Source organism: Phytophthora infestans, genomic scaffold, assembly GCF_000142945.1.
Source record: "Phytophthora infestans T30-4 supercont1.3 genomic scaffold, whole genome shotgun sequence".
NCBI classification, from domain to species: Eukaryota; Oomycota; class Peronosporomycetes; order Peronosporales; family Peronosporaceae; genus Phytophthora; species Phytophthora infestans.
The window spans coordinates 2,786,546-2,805,937 of record NW_003303756.1 but is presented as its reverse complement, the minus strand read 5'-3'; the positions used below and the strand labels follow the sequence as shown (position 1 = coordinate 2,805,937).

Sequence of the window (19,392 nt, the reverse complement as noted above, 5' to 3'; positions counted from 1 at the left end):
AGGGTGAGAAAAACGCAAAAAAAAATCCTGCAAACTTTACTCGAGGCCATGTGCTCTCGAGCCAGTAAATGGGAAAATGAAGCCAAAAGTGGTGGTGATCCGGACAATCAGACGCTGTCCGAATACTCGAGGATAGTGACAGCCAGCCATCGATAAAGGAGCATGATTGGGCAAGCACCGTCCAATAACAAGTCACCATTTGACTTCATACATACAAACAACCAGACTTCCAGCCGCAGACAGCCAACCAGTGTTGCCGACAGCACGATCACGGCCTCACGCTTCATTTTTTTTTCGCTACTGAGCAGACCTTCTCCTCGGCCTCTAAGACCGCACAGGCCGCCCAGGTCGTACCGTACGTATCCACTAAGGAACCGCTGCCCCACCCTCTTGAACGACAACGTAGCTTAATGGTGAAAGCGCAGGGCAATGCCTTGAGGATGTTGGTTCGAATCCAACCGTTGTGATTATTTACTCTACTGTGTATGTTGACTGCTCTTGTTGTTGTATTGCTAGCTACTACGCGCGCAACTTCATCCATTGACTAGCGTTATATGCATTCAACATGTATGTATTTGATCACTCATGTCCCAAAGGGCTATAGCCACAGGCTCAAGGAGATCTCGGCAATCGGGATCTTGGACAGCGCCGGAGTGAAGCAGCTTGCGGTAGTGCGCGATCATGTCGCTGAGTGCCCCAGCAGTGTGAAGGTTGTGCAGGTGCTTCCGGACAGCTGTGGAGCCACGCGCTTTGATCGTACGAGTGCTGAGAAAGCTTCGCACCGCTAGATCTGCCTTCTTACCTAGACTCAGTGTCTTCTCGTGGTAATCGGATGCGCTTGGATCAAGGGCGAGCCCGTCGGGCAAAAAGAGCTTCATGAACGCGACGAGCTGTTTAGCGCTAGACCGCTGCTGTTTGGGGGAAGCAGCAAGCCAATGAGGCTCCTGAGTGTACCACGTCTTTTGCAGGAGAGTGACGGAGGTTCGTCGACGCTTCAGCGGATTGCTTCGCTCTTGTTCTTGTTATTGGTCTTGACTGGTTTGACGCTTGCCGCCGTGTTTGTTACTTTTCATTTTAGCTCTAGAATATCCATGCGTTCATTTTGGCGCTTCACTAGCTGGACTAACCGGTCAATCACACAACGTTGGTGCTCAATGAGTGTGTTGTCTTGGCTTAGTTGCTTGGGTAATGCGGTTTCCATGTCATATGTAGTAGCGGTCCGCTTTTGTGCAGGCAGCGTCAGCAAGATGAGTCGACCCAGCTACATGTAGCAGGTTCGCCAGAGACGACTCTGCCAGCAGCAGCAGCACAGGCCCCCAAGCCAGCCCCTCGGGATGGACCTCCTTCAACCGCGAATAGTGGAGTACAAGGTAAGCCATTAGTACTTCAAGGACGCGCTGGCTCAGTTGTACTTTACTTGGTCTAGCTTGAGGCATGTCGTGAACAGGTAGCTTCGATTTTCTACCGCGTCTGCGCATCGAAGGTCTTTAAGTCCATCAAAGGTACCGTAGCATTGGTGCTGTACCCACTGAGAGCCTTATTAATCTTGCGATCTTTGCGATTTGTGTTGAAGGCGTAATCGAAACACTTATTCGTTGTGCTCATGCTCCAGGTGCCACGGTCAAGGGTCCATCGATGTGTAAGGCCGTCAAAGCCATTGACGTGCTGTGCTCCGCCCCGGCGAAACGAGTGGGAAGAGAGAGCCACTTCAACGCCAGCGATTGCAGCGGTCCGGTCAAGCACTCGATAGACGTGCGAGTAGATGGCCGGTGTCTTCTCAGCAGCAGTACTTGAAGACGCGGCGCTAGCAGCAGCACTAAGTGTGGCATACTCGTCAGAGTGGTCAAACGCCTTCAGAAGCGGCGTGGCTGGGGACAAGGATACGGCAGCTTGGACAGGCAGCGCTGGCAAGTTGTCAAGCAGATCTACGCATGGAAACCCCTGCGTCACGAGCGCCAGCGCGATGGCGTACACTGGGCAAGTCACGAAGTCGAGATAAGGGAAGAGCGAGAGACCTTGCTCCTCGGACGTCTTGAGCCGGATGAGGTGCACGAAGAGGATGCCGGCGGCGTCGATGGTGATGTTCTTCTTCTGCACGAGCGACAAGTCTGACGCGCGTACTAACAGGTACCACAGCAAAAACAGTAGCGCTGCGTCTTAATAATCGCTTGAGGTAGACGCATTCTTATACAAATAAAGCATCAACTTACGTAAATCGGTCTAAGAGCAAGGTGGCGCCTTATTTGCGACCTTACCATCTCTTTTCAGACAAAAATTATATAGCGTCTTCCCCATACTATTCAACTTTGCATCGACAATGTGTCGCTGTGTAGGGAAGAGCTCGAAAAGCCAGATTTTGGTCTGCCTATATTACTGCATGGCTGTATTACGGGCAAGTTGTTTGCCCTTCTTGCCTTCATTAAAGGCTAGATACATACCAAACAGATCTAAGATGGACACAATGCACTTCCCACTATCGTATTTCTCATACAGCTCCTTACATATTCAAAATCTACAGACACCCTCTTAACAAAAGTCTTGAGCGCCGCAATGGCGGTTGCTTTTCCGCGTTTTTTTGTTTCCGGGCTTGAGCTCTTCTCCATCCCTGTCGGATGTTTTGCAAATATGCAAGTGATACGTTCATCACTTACTTTTTGAATTGAAATACACTTATTTTTCATGTTCTTCCGACTTAATACGTCGGATTGGCTGGCTTAGACTACACACCTACCCCTAAAAATATATTGGCTAAAATGAGGTAATTGCACTATTGTGATTGGTCCAAATTAATGTAAATGCTGTAATTGGCTACTTTAGGCGCATCAAAAACATAAGTAAGGTCGGATAAGTGATGATATTCATCCATAACTCAGTCAATTTTTATTATTTGACGGTGCGGTTTTCACACAAGTTGCAAAACATGCTTCAAAATAATAAGGATGTGCTAACGCTCACGTTTTTGCACTTTATAAAGAGGCTCACAAACAAAAAAGAGATTTGTCAAGGTGGTCACACCTTACGGCCACCATCGGCCTAATACAAAAACCCATTTAAAATAAACATGTGTATTTTTGTCTGACCAGAAATTTGTATTGGCTGAGTTTCTGTGGACGATTAAATGGACACTAGGGATCGAGAGCTCAAAATAGCTGCATGGAAGTGTAGACAATAGTGTTATATGAAGGGTGTTGCACTCGCACCTCTGCTTGCAACTTGTGTGAAAACCGGGACCGTCAAATGATTAAAAATTGACTGAGTTATGGATGAAAATTATCAATTCTCCGACACTACTTAATTATAGTATTGGTATTAATCACAAATCATCCATTTTTATTTATTAGACAGCCAATCGTACGGTCTTGACAAAATATTTCAACCAATCCAAGGGTTAAGGGTTAGGTTAAACCTCGTTGGAGTTGGCTCCGACATATCGGGTCGGAGAGGACTCAGGAAATATGAATATGCTCTTACAAATTTTAATATGTAGGCATATCACATGCATAAAGTCATTTCTCCGATTTTCTCCGACCAGTGCAATCATTACCACACACTAATTATACTACTATGTAGTAAATCTTTAGACTTATCATGCTACTAGTAGTAAGGTTAGAAGAGGTGGGAAGCAGCGCCGCAGGGAGCTTACTCGCCATTAGGAGCAATACATGCAACAACCCCTGCGTGGTGATCCATTATTTGCGTATTACGTAGTGCAATATGTAGCAAGCGTCAATTAAATGTACATGTATTGCCTTATTACGTAGTATTAATTCTTGAGCACTCCGGCTCGCTGGCTCCTGTGCACCGCCCTGCCGCACTCCGACCACCCTGTGACCGCTCTGCCGCCGCACTGACTGCCATCGCTCTGCCACCGCTCTGCCGCCGCACTCCCACCGCACTGAGACCGCCCTGAGACCGCCCTGCCACCACCCTGCCACCGAGCTGAGACCGCCCTGCCGCCGCACTCCCACCGCACTGAGACCACCCTGCCACCGCCACCGCCCTGCCGCACTGCCATCGCGCTGCCGCCGCACTGCCGCCGCCCTGCCGCCGCCCTGTCACCGCACTGAGACCGCCCCCCCTCCTTTTTATTTGTGAATACATTTTCAATGTGGCCCACAGTTAGAAAAGAAAACTTAACATATTTGTTTTAAGAGTTACTGGCTTAGATGTGCCGCCATTCATGTACAAGTCGGAGGTTGTCGGAGGTCGGAGATTTTATGTTATGGGCACTCGACGAGGTAGCCGTATAATTGTGTTCAGGGGTGTAGGATGCTTTAGACTACAATAACCTGGCTCTTCTCTTATCACAGCACTTACAGGCTTGTGTAAGTATAAACAACTGGCGCTTTTAGAGCACAAAAACTGTTAGTGATACTTAAAGACAAAATAGTACAAACACACGCTGGTGTCCAGCAAGCACATACAGCATCTGCGTGCCACGCAGGTGTGGGTAAGAGGCTGTTACAGCTGCTGTGGATCGACCGTGGGACGCAGCCACGGGCCATCCATTCCGTCGTCGTGCCCCCAATAATTTACTCAATCAGAGCTGACTGCCTCTCCGAGAGAGAGCGGTCAGCTCATTCTGCAATTTCCAGTGAAAAATTACATCGCGGCAAGGCGTGCCTTGGACTCTACGACTGCAATACGACTACAACACGGGCGTGGCTTGCCTCGGACGTGACTACCGGCATGTCGGCGCCCGCGTGTGGACCCACGGCTATCGCACGGCTACGAATGAACACTGTGACTACTCTACGACTGCATTACAACCAGGGGTTCCGAAAATGTTATTTTTATTAAAAATAGTTTTTATTTTACAGTAAATAATTTATTTGCGAGCTCCCATTTCAAAATCAAAAAAAATTATTCCGCGCTCTCTCCAGGCAATAACCTTTAACCGAGCTCGATGGAGCCGTACGGACCAGCGGTCTAGCTGAAACGCAATCTACAATCGATCTGCCGCGCTCTTGCCCTCTCATTTTGATAGTTGGTCGCTGAGACTCCGCCAGAGCCACCTGAGTTTTGTGCACCATTGTCATTGTCCAATCTGTCTCCAATACTCACACCCACCGCAATGCCTCCGAAGCGCACGAAACGCACGAAGAACCAGCCGCCCACAGCCTCGGCCACGAGTCAGGCCACTATCGCGCCCACGAGGCCGTCAAAGAAGGCCAAGCAGTCCACAGCTCCGTTCACCGCGAAGGAAGTGGCAAGGTTCTACTTCAAGGTCGTGTTGGACGATGATGGTGAGGCCACCGTCTTCTATCGCTGTCGTTGTGGTGTCCGTCGCAAGATGGAGCCCAACACTGGCCAGACGAAGTTGCTGTAGCACATCTTTGTGTGGCATTCCAGTTTCGTGGCCGAGGTGACGGCAGCTGTTGGTGAGAAGAGCACTCTTGTCGGCTTCATCGACGACAAGACGGCCAAGATCTTCGCCTGGATCGATATGGTGCTCACAGCCAACGTTCCATTCAGTTTCTGCGAGTCGAAGGCCGCTGCCGACTACTTGAGCATCGACGCTCTGTCGACCGACAGTCTCGTGAAGTACATGACGCTACTAACTCGTGAGGTCGAAATCGTAATTTCCGATATCCTCCCTAACTCATTTGGCATCATTTTTGACGGGTAGACCTTTCGGTCGGAGCACTACGTCGCGATCTTCGCCATCTTTCACCACGACAGGGAGACTGAAAACGTGTTGCTCGCCATGGCTCCATTGGTGGATGACGATGTGGACGACCATACGGCCCCTGCACATGTGTCCTTCATAGGGGCTATACTAAAATTCTTCAACAAGTCAACCGACAACATCGCGTACATTGTTGGTGACAATTGCAGTGTATGTTGTAAAATTGCTGAGGAGCTCAAAGTCGCTTTGGTGGGTTGCGCCAGTCACCGCCTCAACCTGGCCGTGAAGCTCATGCTAGCTGAGCACGATCACCTTCTTGATCAAGTCCAGGCCGTCATGATCAAGCTAAATAGCTCCCTGATTGCCGCTGTTCATTTACGGTATGTCTCCTTTTAACCTTACACTACTCTGGGATTGAATTCTAATATTTTATATATTTTTTGTAATGTTTTGTATTCAGCCGAGTGAGCACCTTGCGTCCGGTACTTCGTCAGGCGACTCGCTGGTCGTCTGCATTTGCGATGGTCCGCCGCTATGTAGAGCTCAAGGAAGTAATGGATAAGATTGATGACGATGAGATAACGCCGATGCTCCTCTCCCGTCGTGACGAGAAGGCTCTTGTGGGTGTTCTAGAGAGCCTCAAGAAGTTTGAGTCAACTTCGAAGCAGCTTCAACAGGCTGATAGTGTGACGCTGCTGGATGTGCGCGACCTGCTCGACGCCTTAATCAAGCTGGCACCAGACGTCAAGAAGTACCTCGCGCCTGACACACCGATCGTCATAAGTCCCGCGTTCGAGGAAGCTTGCGTCCAGGTTCGTCTCGGCAACGAGGCAGCCATCTCAGAGGAACCGTCCGACGTGCTTGTCAAGCTCGTGTCTGGTGCTACTCGACCCACAGATAAAGAGCCCCCATCCAAAGCTGCGAGAGAGGATTTCGCGAAGGACATACTTGTGGAGGCACGTCGCCAGAGGGAGAAAGCACCACGCTTTAATGACCATGTAGCCCGCATCGCGCCGACGTCTAACCTTGTGGAGCGCTTTTTCAGCCAGGCGAAGGCTGTGCTGGGAATTTACCGCCAGAGCATGACCCCGCTGCACCTGGAGTCGATTCTATTTCTCAAGGTGAACCGAGCCTACTGGAGCGCTGCCACAGTCCGGAAGGCTGTGCGTGGCCAACTAGACGGGTACCAGCCCACTGTATATTGCATGCAATAACACCAATAATGTTTGCACCCGTGGTGCTTCAAACACTTAAAGTTATGTGTATTGCTGTTTTGCCAGTCTCAATAAAAATAACATTTTTGGAACCTCTGATTACGATAACAACGCGGGCGCGGCGTGCCTCGGACCTGATCACCGGCATGGCGGCGTTTGATTGCAGACGATAATCTTTGGAGCCTGGTTTAGTTTGGGCGGCTTGTGCGGAGCGAGTTGAAGGGGATAGCGCCTGTACCACTTCAGCTGATGGCTGTATGGAGTTAGTCATGTTTCAATGGTTTGATCGGGTGGACTTCAGTGATGACTTTTTTTCTGTGAAAATGCAAAGAAGAAATTAATGTATGAATTGCTGTAATAGAATGTAATCTGTTTGTTTATTCTTCTTCCGCTTCAGCTTCGATGTAAGCGCGCTCCACTTTGCGCCGTTTACGTTGTCGATACTTCCGCAGTTCGCCTGATGGGAGATTCGCTGCTGGGTTCCCAAGCAGTCAGAAAGAGAACCTTCCCGGGGTCGACACGCCGGCCGTCAAGGATGGTGCTCATCTGGTAAACCGGCTGTGATATCAAGGCGACACCAGCTGGCAACACCCATTCCATTTTGCCGCATCATTCCTTGGCTTGCCGCATCAATGAGACGGGCCTTAGTGATTCGGGCTTGCGGTACAGCGTCAAAAAGGCGCTGGCAACGTCGTTAGCCGAGCCTCATTGAATAAGGCCCCAAGCCGTAAAAAAAAAACGGGCGGCCGCTTGGTCGAGGTGGCGCCACTCACGTTCCTTAAGGTGCTGCTGGCACCATTCGAAGAATGCTGTCGCGGTGGTGGGTGGGGTGGTGCTGTCAGCGTGGTCGTGTCCGGTGAAGTCCATCTTGAAGGCGATGTCAGAAGTGAACATGGAATGAGTAGACTACATATAGTACATATTTATAGTTGTATTTCGTGTATTTATTTAAATTTATCAAAAAAAGGTGTTCTATTCACGTTTTCCATTTATTAAAAACTATCAAGAACACTGTTCTATTTAGATTTTCCACGAAGGTTGATCAATAGCAGTTAAATCACTGACAAGGCTTATTCTTTAGCTCTAACTTAGTGCGACAATGTCTATAACTTACTCCAATTTAAGTGCGTACCCGTTTGTCAGAGGACGACCAGCAGGAACTCGAGCACTTGCTACGCCATTGGAACTTGTTTGTCCAGTGCGGCGACGCTTCCTCACGACTGTGCAATTGACGAGGCACTACCTAAAAACGTCCCCCGTTCTAAAATATAGAATTACAGATTTTGATGATCATTCACACTTCGCTGAACTTGAAGTTCGGGCCGCGCGCGAAGATCGCCCCCCGGTTTCGCGCCACTTTTGAGGCTACCGCGGTTGCCATGGCTGTTTACTTGACTCACAAAGCAAAACACCCCCCCCCCCGAGAACGCAAGTCCTCATCCACCTCTTTCCATTGCAGCCATGGCGCGTTCGCGTGTCGCCCGCCTTCGTGCCTCCCGTGTCCCAGCCGACGCCGAGATCAACGCATTGGCCCTGTCCCCCGCAGAACCCTTGCCGTACATTTACCACACTTCGGAGCCGGGGTCGTCGGCTTTCACGTTCGAGAAGGTGATGGCGGCAACCGTAGACGAGAGGTCCGCTGTGGTCTTCATGATGCGCCACGGACTCGTTTCGAGAACAATACTGTCTCGCCACTGCGACAGCGAAATGACGATGGACACGGCGTGTAAGCGCTGGCGCTGCCGCCGTAAAGGATGCGGTGACCACGAGATCAGTGTGAGAGCTGGCAGCTTCTTTGCAAAGTCGAAGCTGCCGGTCTCGAAGCGCCTACGCCTACTGCTTTTTTGGTGCAGCGATTTGCCAGCCGGCATTGCACAGCAGTGGCTCGACATCTCCGATGTCACTGCCATTGACTGGTACAGCTTCTGTCGAGATGTGTGTTCAAAATAAATGCTACGTTGCAACATGGAGGTACATTTATTTATTTGATTAACGTGGCATACTAGTCCCAACTAAAAATGTGCATGCAGATTTGTGGTCCAGGGCACATCGTCGAGATCGATGAAACGAGTCTCAAGAAGCAATCTAAATACGGGCGCGAGCGACAACACGAGGACAACTGGCTTTTTGGTGGCATTGACCGCATCACCAGCTAGTGGTTCGGCATCCTAACGGGGGCCGACCGCAAGAAGAAGACTTTGTCTCCTATTCTGCGCAAATTCGTCAAGGCGGGCACCATTATCCTCAGTGACCAGTTTGCTTCCTACGTGAGTGTGAATGGCAAACACACACTCGAGAACAAACGCATGCTTAGCGGCAAAAACTATACGCACCGCTGGGTGGGCCACGAAGAGTGCTTCGTGGACGCAGTGACAGGAGCCCATACGAATCGCATTGAGGGTGTGTGGGAGGTGCGCATCAAGCGCCATCTCAAGCGCATGCGAGGGATCCGCAAGGACTTGCTGTCTGGCTACCTGGACACTTTCCTGTGGAAGTCGTGGTTTTTCGCGGGTAAAGTACCCGTGTCCACCTACATGGAAGGCCTCGTCATGGTCATTCGCAAGCACTACCAAGTGTAGGCACCTGCGTGAGCTTCGGTAAGCATCTCGATAAAAAAAGGAATTTCAAAACCGCTTCTAATTTAAGAACGTGCTGTTCTTCTAAATTTTAGAACGGGGGATATTCTTAGGTAGTGCCGTTGACGAGGGTCCTCTTTCCATCCAATCCAGTGTAGCTCTTAACTTGAAGAGCAAACAGAAGGTGAGTGCAAATTGCGAACTTGAAGTAATACTTACACTCACACGACATCGTAGTAACATCCACGTTCCAGCCACCATGCGGCTGAACCTCTGTCTCCATGCGAGCATCATTGACGCCCATCTGGGCCGACACAGGAGCTGTTTCTCGGCTACGGCCTAGCTCAGGCAGATAAACGCCAGAGCAGCCGCGTGACAACACTCGAACAACATCTGGGTTTGGGGAAACCAACAAGAACTCAGTGCTCGATCGGCCAGGGGTCATGTCAGCAAGAAGACCACGACGCCGAAAATCTTTCACTCGAGCTTTTAGTTGCTGGGTTGGTTCCGCTAGCTCCTTGAAGACATTAAGATTGGCGTACTGGTGCTTGCAGCAATTAGCGAGCAGCTGGAACAATGTTCCGATCTTGTGCTTTGTTCGGAGAGTGTAGTCGCGCTTGATCAGCCGGAAGTTATTGCCGTAGAACGCATTGAAGGAGAGGTCCGTATTTGCAGCCTTCCACTTGTTCACTTGATCCATGCAATAGTACACGTGCTTCAAGCTCTCCGGCCACTCCCAGCTCAACTGACAGGGTCGACATTTCTACTCGACGAGATTGGCAACGTGTGGCTGACAATCGATAAGTTTGCGGACATCGTACGCAGCCTCCGGATCAACAGGCGCCTCCGGGTCGTAGCGATTCCACCAGTGAGCCGAAGGATGGCGCTCAGGCAGTGTTGGTAATGGAGGACGCTCGGTAATCGTCATCGAAGCACGGATCAGGTTGGTGGCGGTGTACGGGTCCACATCATCGTCCTTATCTCAGTCTTCTCTGTCATCGGCGACGTCACCATCTAAGGGCTCCGCTGCCGGCGAAGCTGCAGGAGGTGATGCAACTGGACTTGGGGTAGAAGGTGATGGCGGCGCAGTAAGAAGCGGCACAGGCGCCGCTGGGGCGGCAGGCGATGACGAAACCTCAAGCAACGCCGGAGACGAGCGCGGTGAAGCCAGCAGAGCATCAAGCGACGCGGACGCGTCTACTGAAGCAGAAAATAGTGGTGTTGGCGGTACCCATGAAGCGTCGATCTCGAGCGGGAGCTCCGATCCAGCGGGAAGGAACTCCGAGAGCTCGGTGGCAGTAATACCTCCAAGATCGAGGTGCGCTGGCGGAACGGAGGCCGACGAAGGTGCCGTAACAGGCGGACGCAGGGACTCAGCTTCCGCGAGGAGATCGGGCACAAGGCCGAAGTCAGGTTCCGCCGCTACTTTTTCTTGGAGGAGCGGCGGCACCAACGCCCTTTCAGAGGCAACCTGCTGGAACATGGCGATGACAGGAGAAAGTCTATCAGCACGACCTGCGCTTCCCATGCAAGGCGTTGCTTCAGCCGAAGCCTCCTTCAAAACCATAGCACTTTAGCGCTAGTGCTAGACAACCAAGCCAGAAAGTCACGTGTGGTTCATTCAAGCAAGTTCCCAAGTGACAGCTGGGAAAGGCGGAGCGCGATTTTTCGGGGATGGGTGAGTGTATCAAGAATGTGAGTGGTCAATATTCCAATAAGGTGTAGTCTACACCTTTGCCAGTCCAAATCGGCGACAGTGTAAAGCAAAGTGGAACGTCCCGTTATTAATTTTTTTTAATTTTTGAATTTATTTTTTTAGAAAAAGCCTGTCATGCAAAGTTGATTTAGTGTAGTGCAAAACTTTACGTGCCGTACTCCATAGGTTCGCTACGAATAGCTGCCACTGACAACGCACAGTGGCGCGCCATCTTGTTAACCAAGCGCAGATCCATACATGGAAGCTATGCTCTGCAGCGTTTTCAAGCAGCTGCATCCGGCGCTCTGTTTTCTGGGCAAGCGGACGATGTTGAACTGAGCGCTGACTGGGAAAAACAGCGCAAGGCAAGCCACTGAGTGTTTGTAAGTGGATGGAGCAGATCCACCAAATCTGGTGCTTGCATGGCAGCGGCGCGAGTGAGTGGCCACCCGGGAGGGGCGCGTGAACGACATACAGCCGACGCCCTCTGGGTCTTTCCTCCATTCCTTTCTCGCCCCAGTCCAACAGCCACATACACAGCAGCCATGGCGACCAAGAGCGTACGCTGGTCCACCGTCACCGTCTACGAGTTCGGCGTGGGCATCGGCGGCAGCGCAGTGCCTCGACGCGGTGGTCCAGCGGTCGGGCTGGCTCGAACCCCGCAATGTGTGTGGAGGACTTCAGTGAACGCGACGCAGCATCAGCGGGAGAAAACACAGGCGGGGGACAGGCAGGCAACCGCAGGACGACATCACGATGCTGGAGAAGGCAGGCTACAGCGAGGAGGGTATCTTCCGCATGCTCATGGAGTCGTCCAGCAGCGCCCAGTCGCGACGGCTCTGTCTGCGTGTCGAGTGTGTGGCCTAAGTTGCATTTTGCACGTGTCGACGACGACCGAGGTAGCATGAGATGGAGTATCAACGCGGGGGTGCCGGGTACGATGGTGCTCGGAAGGGAGAAGCAAAGGGCGAAGACATTTTTTAACCTGTTTTGATGCCGACCACCAGTTAGCTCTGCACTAAATCGCCATTGCTCTAAAGTCAATTTTTGAAAATAAAAATTAAAAATTTCTTTGTCACTTAAGTTACTTCACACCGCCTTGCTTTACACTGTCGCCGATTTGGACTGGCAAAGGTGTAGAAACTACTTTGATCTAGTATGATATAGTAACATGCTATTAAATTGAACACAGCAGGCGTAGGGCGGCTGTGGAAGCTTCTAGAAGCTTCCATCCGCCTGAACTGTGGGAGTGGCACTTTCCCTTTTGCGCGCCCTCCCCAAAAGCCGCTTCCTTTTGAAATACTGGTTGAGCTTTTCTACCGGGTTGTTCGCTGTGGCGTATCCACTTGGTGTATGAAAACACTGCCAGCGCCAGAATGCGCTCGTCACCCATGTGCGTTCGAAATAACTTCGAAATCCAGCCAGCTGCTCTTCACATGACCATTTCGCTATCACATGCTTAACGTGTTCATCATAGACAGATGACTCGGTGCGAAATGAAGGTCGTAAATGTCATTCATCACATGCTCGCATAGGCGGTCAGGAGTTCCCTTGAGCTTCTCGTGAGCCTTGGCCATTACATGGTAGAAGCACATCAGGTACATAAATTCACCGTCCACTCCAAAACTGCATTTTGTTATCCAGCTTCGGCATCCGCCATGACGAACTTGACGACCATTTGCCGCCTTAAGATCGACGCAAAGACCCTGCGTAGCTCAGTCAGCGCCAGCACATAGATCTTTTCCAAACGTCGGAATGTAATGAAGAGAGCCACAAGATGAAACGACCGACACTTGTCCGATATACCCCACACAATAACGGGATACCCGACTGGGTTCAACTTGAAGGTGGCGTCCATGTGAAACACAAATGATTACAGGTCGCGCGCCGCATTTAGAAGAAGTCGCTTGGTTGTCAGCCCCACCAGAAATGGCTTTTCGTCAGAGCCGTCTCCCACATCTGGTTTGTCGCATGCGTCACGTTTTCATTCGAACGAAAATGGATTCGTGTCTGAGACAGTCGGACGGGAAAATCTAAGGAGCTCGAGGCTACGGAGCTCGAGGTGTGATAAAAAATACAGTACGACCAAATTATACAAATTGGTGGTCTATTAAAAAAAAAGGTGGATCATTTAACTATTTAGGTATTTACAAATTATATTAAAAATTGTCATGATGTAAACTTGATTTTTGCAATTACTAATATATCTTTTTATATTATTTGGGGGCTGTTTGTACGAATGACATAATAAATTTGATCTTTACATGAAATGCTATCTTTTTTTAAGCTTCATGTTTTATGAATATATAAACAATGAAATCTACAAGTATTAGTCTTTTTACAAACTTCATGACATATATATGAGATAGTATGTTGGTTTCTCCAAAACTACTTCAAAACTACTCCCGAAAACGGAAATCACGCGGGAGTTAGTTTTTACCTTTATCCCATACAAGAATTAAAACGGACGTAATGGGATAATGCGCCATGGGATAATGTAATTTTCGTCTAAAGCTCCTACGATAGACCTTGCATCCCGTAAAATGAGCTTCATTTTGTTGCGATGGTACATTTCGCTACTGTGGATACCTACCGCGAAGCACGTGCCTGCTGTGGTGTTGTTGAAGGCGCGTGGTTCTCCGTACACCCACTACACTACCACGCTTCGTTCGCTATTCTCAATTCATTTCTCAAAAATGGAAACACGACAAGCCATCCTCCTCTCCCCTGCTCCAACCTCAAGCTTTGTCACCCCTTCCCTTCCAGAAGGAGAGTACGAGTCGTTCAAGGCAGCCGAGGACGCATTGCATGCCTGGAATCGTAGCCAAGTTATCGACGTAACCAGGGCTCACAACAAGAAAAAATCGAAGAAGGAGATACGCCAACGCGATTATCAATGTGACCACTACGGGAAGACCCAGAACACACGTAGGCTCTCTGAGGCCGATCGAGTTCGACCTCAGCGCTCTGTTAAAAAAAATTGGGTGCAAGATGAAAATTTGACTCGAAGCCGTCGATCCTAACAATGTCGAAGGAAGGTGGAAGATTGTTCATCTGACTGGACCCGACAAACATAACCACCCACCTTCACAAGATTCCAGCTTTCATCCCGGTCATCGTCGGCGCGACATAGATCGTTTGATGTCCTCTGACCTGACGACTGCTGATGTCGCTGCTGCTCAAAACGGGGCTGGTGTATCTCCCCAAGTCGTTATCTCAACAATCCGACGTGCTGATCCTACCAGCTCTATCATTGCCAAAGACATCTCTAATAGAAAGGACGCAGACCGGCGAGTGTCGTTGAGGGGAGATACACCAACGGAGTTTTTGCTCAAGCAGCTCGAAGCACATGGGTTTTTCTACAAAGTAGACGTGAACCCCGACAGTTCGCGCCTTAGGTCGCTGTTTTGGTCACACCCTGACATCCAAGACATCTACGGTTGGAACTCGGATGTCTTGATTTTAGACTGCACGTACAAGACAAATTCGTTCGACTTGCCTTTGCTCAACGTTATCTCAATGACCAGCACGAATAAGGTCTTGCCGATTGCGCAGTGCTGGCTTCCAGGAAAGAAAGAAGAAAATTTCGTTTGGGCCCTTCAACAACTGCGCGAGATGATTTCCAAGTACGAAAGTTCGCTGCCTACTGTTATTCTCAGCGATCAAGATCAAGCCTGCATGAATGCGCTGGATCGTGTATTCCCAGAGGTGTCGTCTCTTGTCTGCCGTTGGCATATGAACCGGAACGTTTTGGCTAAGACACGATCAATTCTTGGCCAAGTGGAGAATCCGCACCCAGCTCCAGGTCAAGACAAATTCGAGAATTCCGTGGAAACGGATCGGTTTATGGATATATATTTCAGCGCAGCCGATTCTCCAACGGAATCGGATTTTGTCGAAAGGTGTGCCGCTTTAAGATCGACTAATGCTGAATTGGCGGAGTATCTCGATCTTCATTGATGGAAGTACAAGACGAAAGTTGTGCGTGCCTGGACTTCTCATTATTTACACTTCGGCTACCGCGACACGTCCCCGGTAGAAGGTACCCATTCAAAGTGCAAGAGATGGTTGGAATCATCAAGGGGAGACCTGCTTACTTGTTTCAAGAAGTTGCTGCCGTGGTGGGTTTTTTGCATCAAGAGTGTCCGCCTGGATATCGAGAGGGATGTAAGGTCAGTCTCGTATACGCTCCAGGACGAACGATACTCCGCTGTTGTGATGTTCATCAGTCGTTACGCTCTGGTGGAAACTGCGAAATTGTGAAATCAAGCTGTCAAGATTGTTCGCGAAAATTCAACTATCGAGTCCTGTACCGGCATTTTCAGACGCACAAACGGAAGGCCATGTCTTCACGATTTGATCGAACTCGTTAAATCGGAGCGACGACAGAAGCTGAAAGTTGAAGATTTCTATTCACACTCGTGGACTAGGCGTGGTCTCACAGAAGATTGCACTGTGAGAATTTTAGAGCCCATCCCTGTTAGGCAAAACAAAACATCCAAGCGCCACAAGTCTAACAAGCACAAGAAAATCCACGGCATTTCGGGGACAGCTCGGGACGCTACTTTTGCAGAGCGAGTCGACATGAATCATCCTGCCCCATAGCCAGCTCACCAGCAATCGTTCATGGAACAATTGACGTCTATCGATGCCTATCCAAGACCACAACAGCTCTCCCTACCGTCTTTGGATTCTTTTACGAAAGCGAACAAGAGAGCGACCAAGCTGCATCAATCTATTCCGGAGCCTTTTTGCCGCCGAGAGACTGGGGGCATGCTGGTCGTAGGCCTTTTTAGGCCGTAATTGCTAGTTGCAAGCGGACAAGATGACATGCATACACACATTTCACAAACAATCCTAAAACCGTTCAACCAATAAATGAAATTTGCATCATAATAGCGTAACTTTATAGTTAAATATACATTAAACTGAGAAAATTTACATGTACGATAACAGTTGAATTTTATAGGTATCGTCATAAACGTAAGAGTCGTTATGGCGGATTAAGTACGTATTTAGCATTTTTAGATCGATTCAAGTAAAGCTAAGATACGTTTTAGTTAAATTAAGACTAGTAATTGATAAACGCAAGATCGAAAATCGCGTAGAATAAATAAATCAAAAAGTTACATTTTTCAAAAACAAATAGTCAATTAATTTGGAAAGTTTTTCGTATTGTAAATTTGTTTTATTCGCGGTTCAGTGCTCGCAGTCGCTGTTTGAGCTGGTAGAGGGTGATTTTTGATGTTGAAATACAGCCACCCGGGATCTGTAGCAGTAGCTAGTCCAGTACTTCGATGAGAGAGTCGTGTTTCAACGAAATGCTCCACTTACGACGCAAATAATACGTCCTTTTTTTAATTTTGCGACGCTCCTTTTTCTCTTTTTGACGCTGTTTGATTGCGCCCTTGCTGCAATCACGTTTTTTTTTTCGTGTCTATTTTTCGAATAGACAGTTGAAAATACCTTTCGGCACTTGTTGCAGCGTCGCTTGGGTAAGGACCCAGGCTGGCCTAAGCTCTTCCTCTTCTTCGTTGTCGCCTCCATTTTCTGGAATGAGAGAATGGCGAGGGCGGACTAAATGCATTGTTGAATTGTAATTTGCAACGTAACAATTGTAATTGTTCGATTGTCAATTCCAAATTGTCATTTGCATTACATGTATTATAATGTATTTATTATTTGTTTTGAAAAGCAACGAGACCAATTGACCTTTTTTATATTACTTACACCTCGAGCTCCGTAGCCTCGAGCTCCTTAGATTTTCCCAGTCGGACCATAAGCCAACTGGTCAATCTCGCCCAGTATTTCGTCATAGTCGTCATTGTGGCGCAGATTCTTCTTCGAATAGCTGCTGACAAACCATTGTACCTGGCGCAGCGTCGGCGTCTCCGTCTCCGTCAACCCAAATCGCCGAGTCATTCCATTGTGAATCCTAGCGGGCTTCAACCTTTACGTTGCCAGTTCACGACCGTAGTCCTTGAGTCGGGGGGTCATCTTGGGCTTTTGAGTTTCCCACATCAGCGTCTCATGAGCACCAGTCTCACTTATGGTGACGCGATGAAGACTTTGGCACGTAAGCACCTTCCCCTTCCACCGACACGCGTCATATGAATGAATATCATCAAGGTGCCGACACATAATTTTATCATCATTTAAGTATAGGAAAATGGCAGCAGTGTGCGCCTTTTGATTTATGACATTCATCTATGTATCTAATCTACCAATGATATCCACTAGGGGTAGGTTTACAGGCTACCGACAATGTGCCGACGTATAATGTAGGCACGGAGGGCAGAATATGCAGCGGCTCAATACGAGCCACTAGTTCAGTCCACATCACTGGCATATTTGCGCTCTTACCGACAAAACACTAGAAACGAGTATGAGCCTTCAAGACCTCGCACCTGCCAACTCCCAGCGCGCTCGCCAAACAGCTATCAACGCATTTGGCCGGTTCATCGCTGCGGAAGGAGTCACCATGGACTTCGTCGCAGCCTCTCTCCCTGGAGACGGAAGCGGAGCGGTGTTTGTGAAGCTCATGGATCGCTTTGGTGTTCATCTAGCCTTTATGGAGGGACGAGGAGGGAAGCCGCTGGCTAGAAACTCTGTCATGAGCTATTACCGTCACGTGAAGAACTGGCTGCTCGACACCTACCCGAAGCACCGCACGGCCATCGAACAGAAGCTTCTCAAGATGGGCCAGACGCTCGAGCGCCACTGCCTTAAGAGAGTCGAAGGTGGAATGGTCAAGAAGGCACCTGCGTGTACGAAGGAGGACTTGCGTATTCTGATGGATGGACTCTACTATGGTGTCGCCAGTTCCAAGGACTACCAAGACGCGGCCTTGCTTGCACTGATGTGGTATGCGTTTGGTCGTGCCTCCGACCTTGGGCTCGTGGTCAAGGGCAATCTTTCTGTTAGTGCCGATGGTGTGGTGTTCGTTAGGCTCATCCGGGTGAAAACAGCAGAAGAACAAGGGATTTCACTTTTCCCCGACAGGGGCAGCTTCATAACGTGCCCTCTCCATGCTATCGCAATGGCACTGGTAATGCAAGATCCCCGTGCGCCCAACTACTCGACCATCCTCATCTTGCGGCAGGGAGCGAGGAGAGTGTGGCAGCACCTGTCGACATCCCACTAGCTGAAGCCCTTGCGCTTTGCGACGACGACGACGCTCCAGCTGAACCTCCTCAAAAAAAAGCGAAAGGTACCTGTGGATAACATAAAGATCCATGCCTACGTGAATCGCGTTGTCAAGTCTGCATCGGCTGTTCAAGCCAAAGCGAACCCCACTGGGAATTTGACGTCTCATTCGTTTCGGCGTGGTGGAACCCAACATGCCAACAGCGACCCACTACTCAGTGCACAATGGATTTTCGACAGAGGGTCGTGGAACATGACGGCAACAAACAAAGCGTTCGCATACGTATTCAACACAACAAGTGAAGACCAGAACGTAGCTCGAGTACTCAGCGGGTGGGACTCCAGCAAAAAGCCACCGGTACCCACACTTTCATGGTTTGACTTCGTGAGGCGCTGGAGCTGGAAAATCTGTTATTTCAGACTAGCATCAACACTAAAGATCCAGAGAAAAAAAACTCAACGGGTGTGTGGCTGAAGTCCTGGTGGCGTCGTTGATCCAACATTTCCCTGAAGTACTCGAGCGCTATCCGATGTGCCTGTACGCCACCAGAATGCGGGAATGCTTAATGGCGGCTGGATTGTCCAGGGCTCAGATGCTAGCGTGGAGTACGGAGCTGCAAGGGAAGGTTACGCGGAAGGATCTCGTTGAGAACGAGGTGGACGAAGAGAAGCTAACAAGAGAGGAGAAGCTTATCAACCATCAGAATCGCATTATTGGCGAGCTGATAGCGATGCACCGCTCATGAACCGACCGAACAGCCTACTCGAGCGTGGTGTCAGTCAGGCGGTAGCGTCCTCATCTCCGTCGTCTAATGCAACTCAGGTAGGTGCGGATTGCTCGGAGAGTCCTGCCAAGTCCAAGACATGTGGAAGCAAGGCGCTTCCTAAGGGACCTGCAGCTATTTGGTTTGAGTGGTACGCGAAGACCCCAAGACTCTGGGATGTGTGCGGAGATCGGCAGAGAAAGTCTGCCTACAAGCAAACCGTGAACTACATGAAGCTGTTCTTGCCTAACGGATTTCATCTGGACCCGTCCACATCGACGTACTGCGACCAAGTCCTTCGTGTTGGACAAGAAGCAGAGGCAAACTTGCTCAGCTTTTTTCAAGAGCAAGGCACTAGCGCAAGAGT

General features: G+C 49.6%; 1 protein-coding gene and 1 pseudogene across 2 annotated transcripts; one reads left to right on the top strand and one right to left on the bottom strand.

Moving 5' to 3' along the window:
• Nucleotides 1-396: 396 nt before the first annotated feature.
• On the top strand, nt 397-467 carry PITG_25658 (annotated as a pseudogene). The gene has a single exon. The product of its transcript is annotated as a tRNA-OTHER (tRNA).
• A 6,753-nt stretch (nt 468-7,220) lies between these two features.
• Nucleotides 7,221-7,737, bottom strand: PITG_02605 (uncharacterized protein; the record flags this gene model as incomplete). Its single annotated transcript, XM_002907472.1, has 2 exons — nt 7,221-7,300; nt 7,617-7,737. 2 exons carry the CDS (start codon nt 7,735-7,737, stop codon nt 7,221-7,223), a joined length of 201 nt encoding a protein of 66 aa, XP_002907518.1.
• Between the last annotated feature and the right edge of the window lie 11,655 nt (nt 7,738-19,392).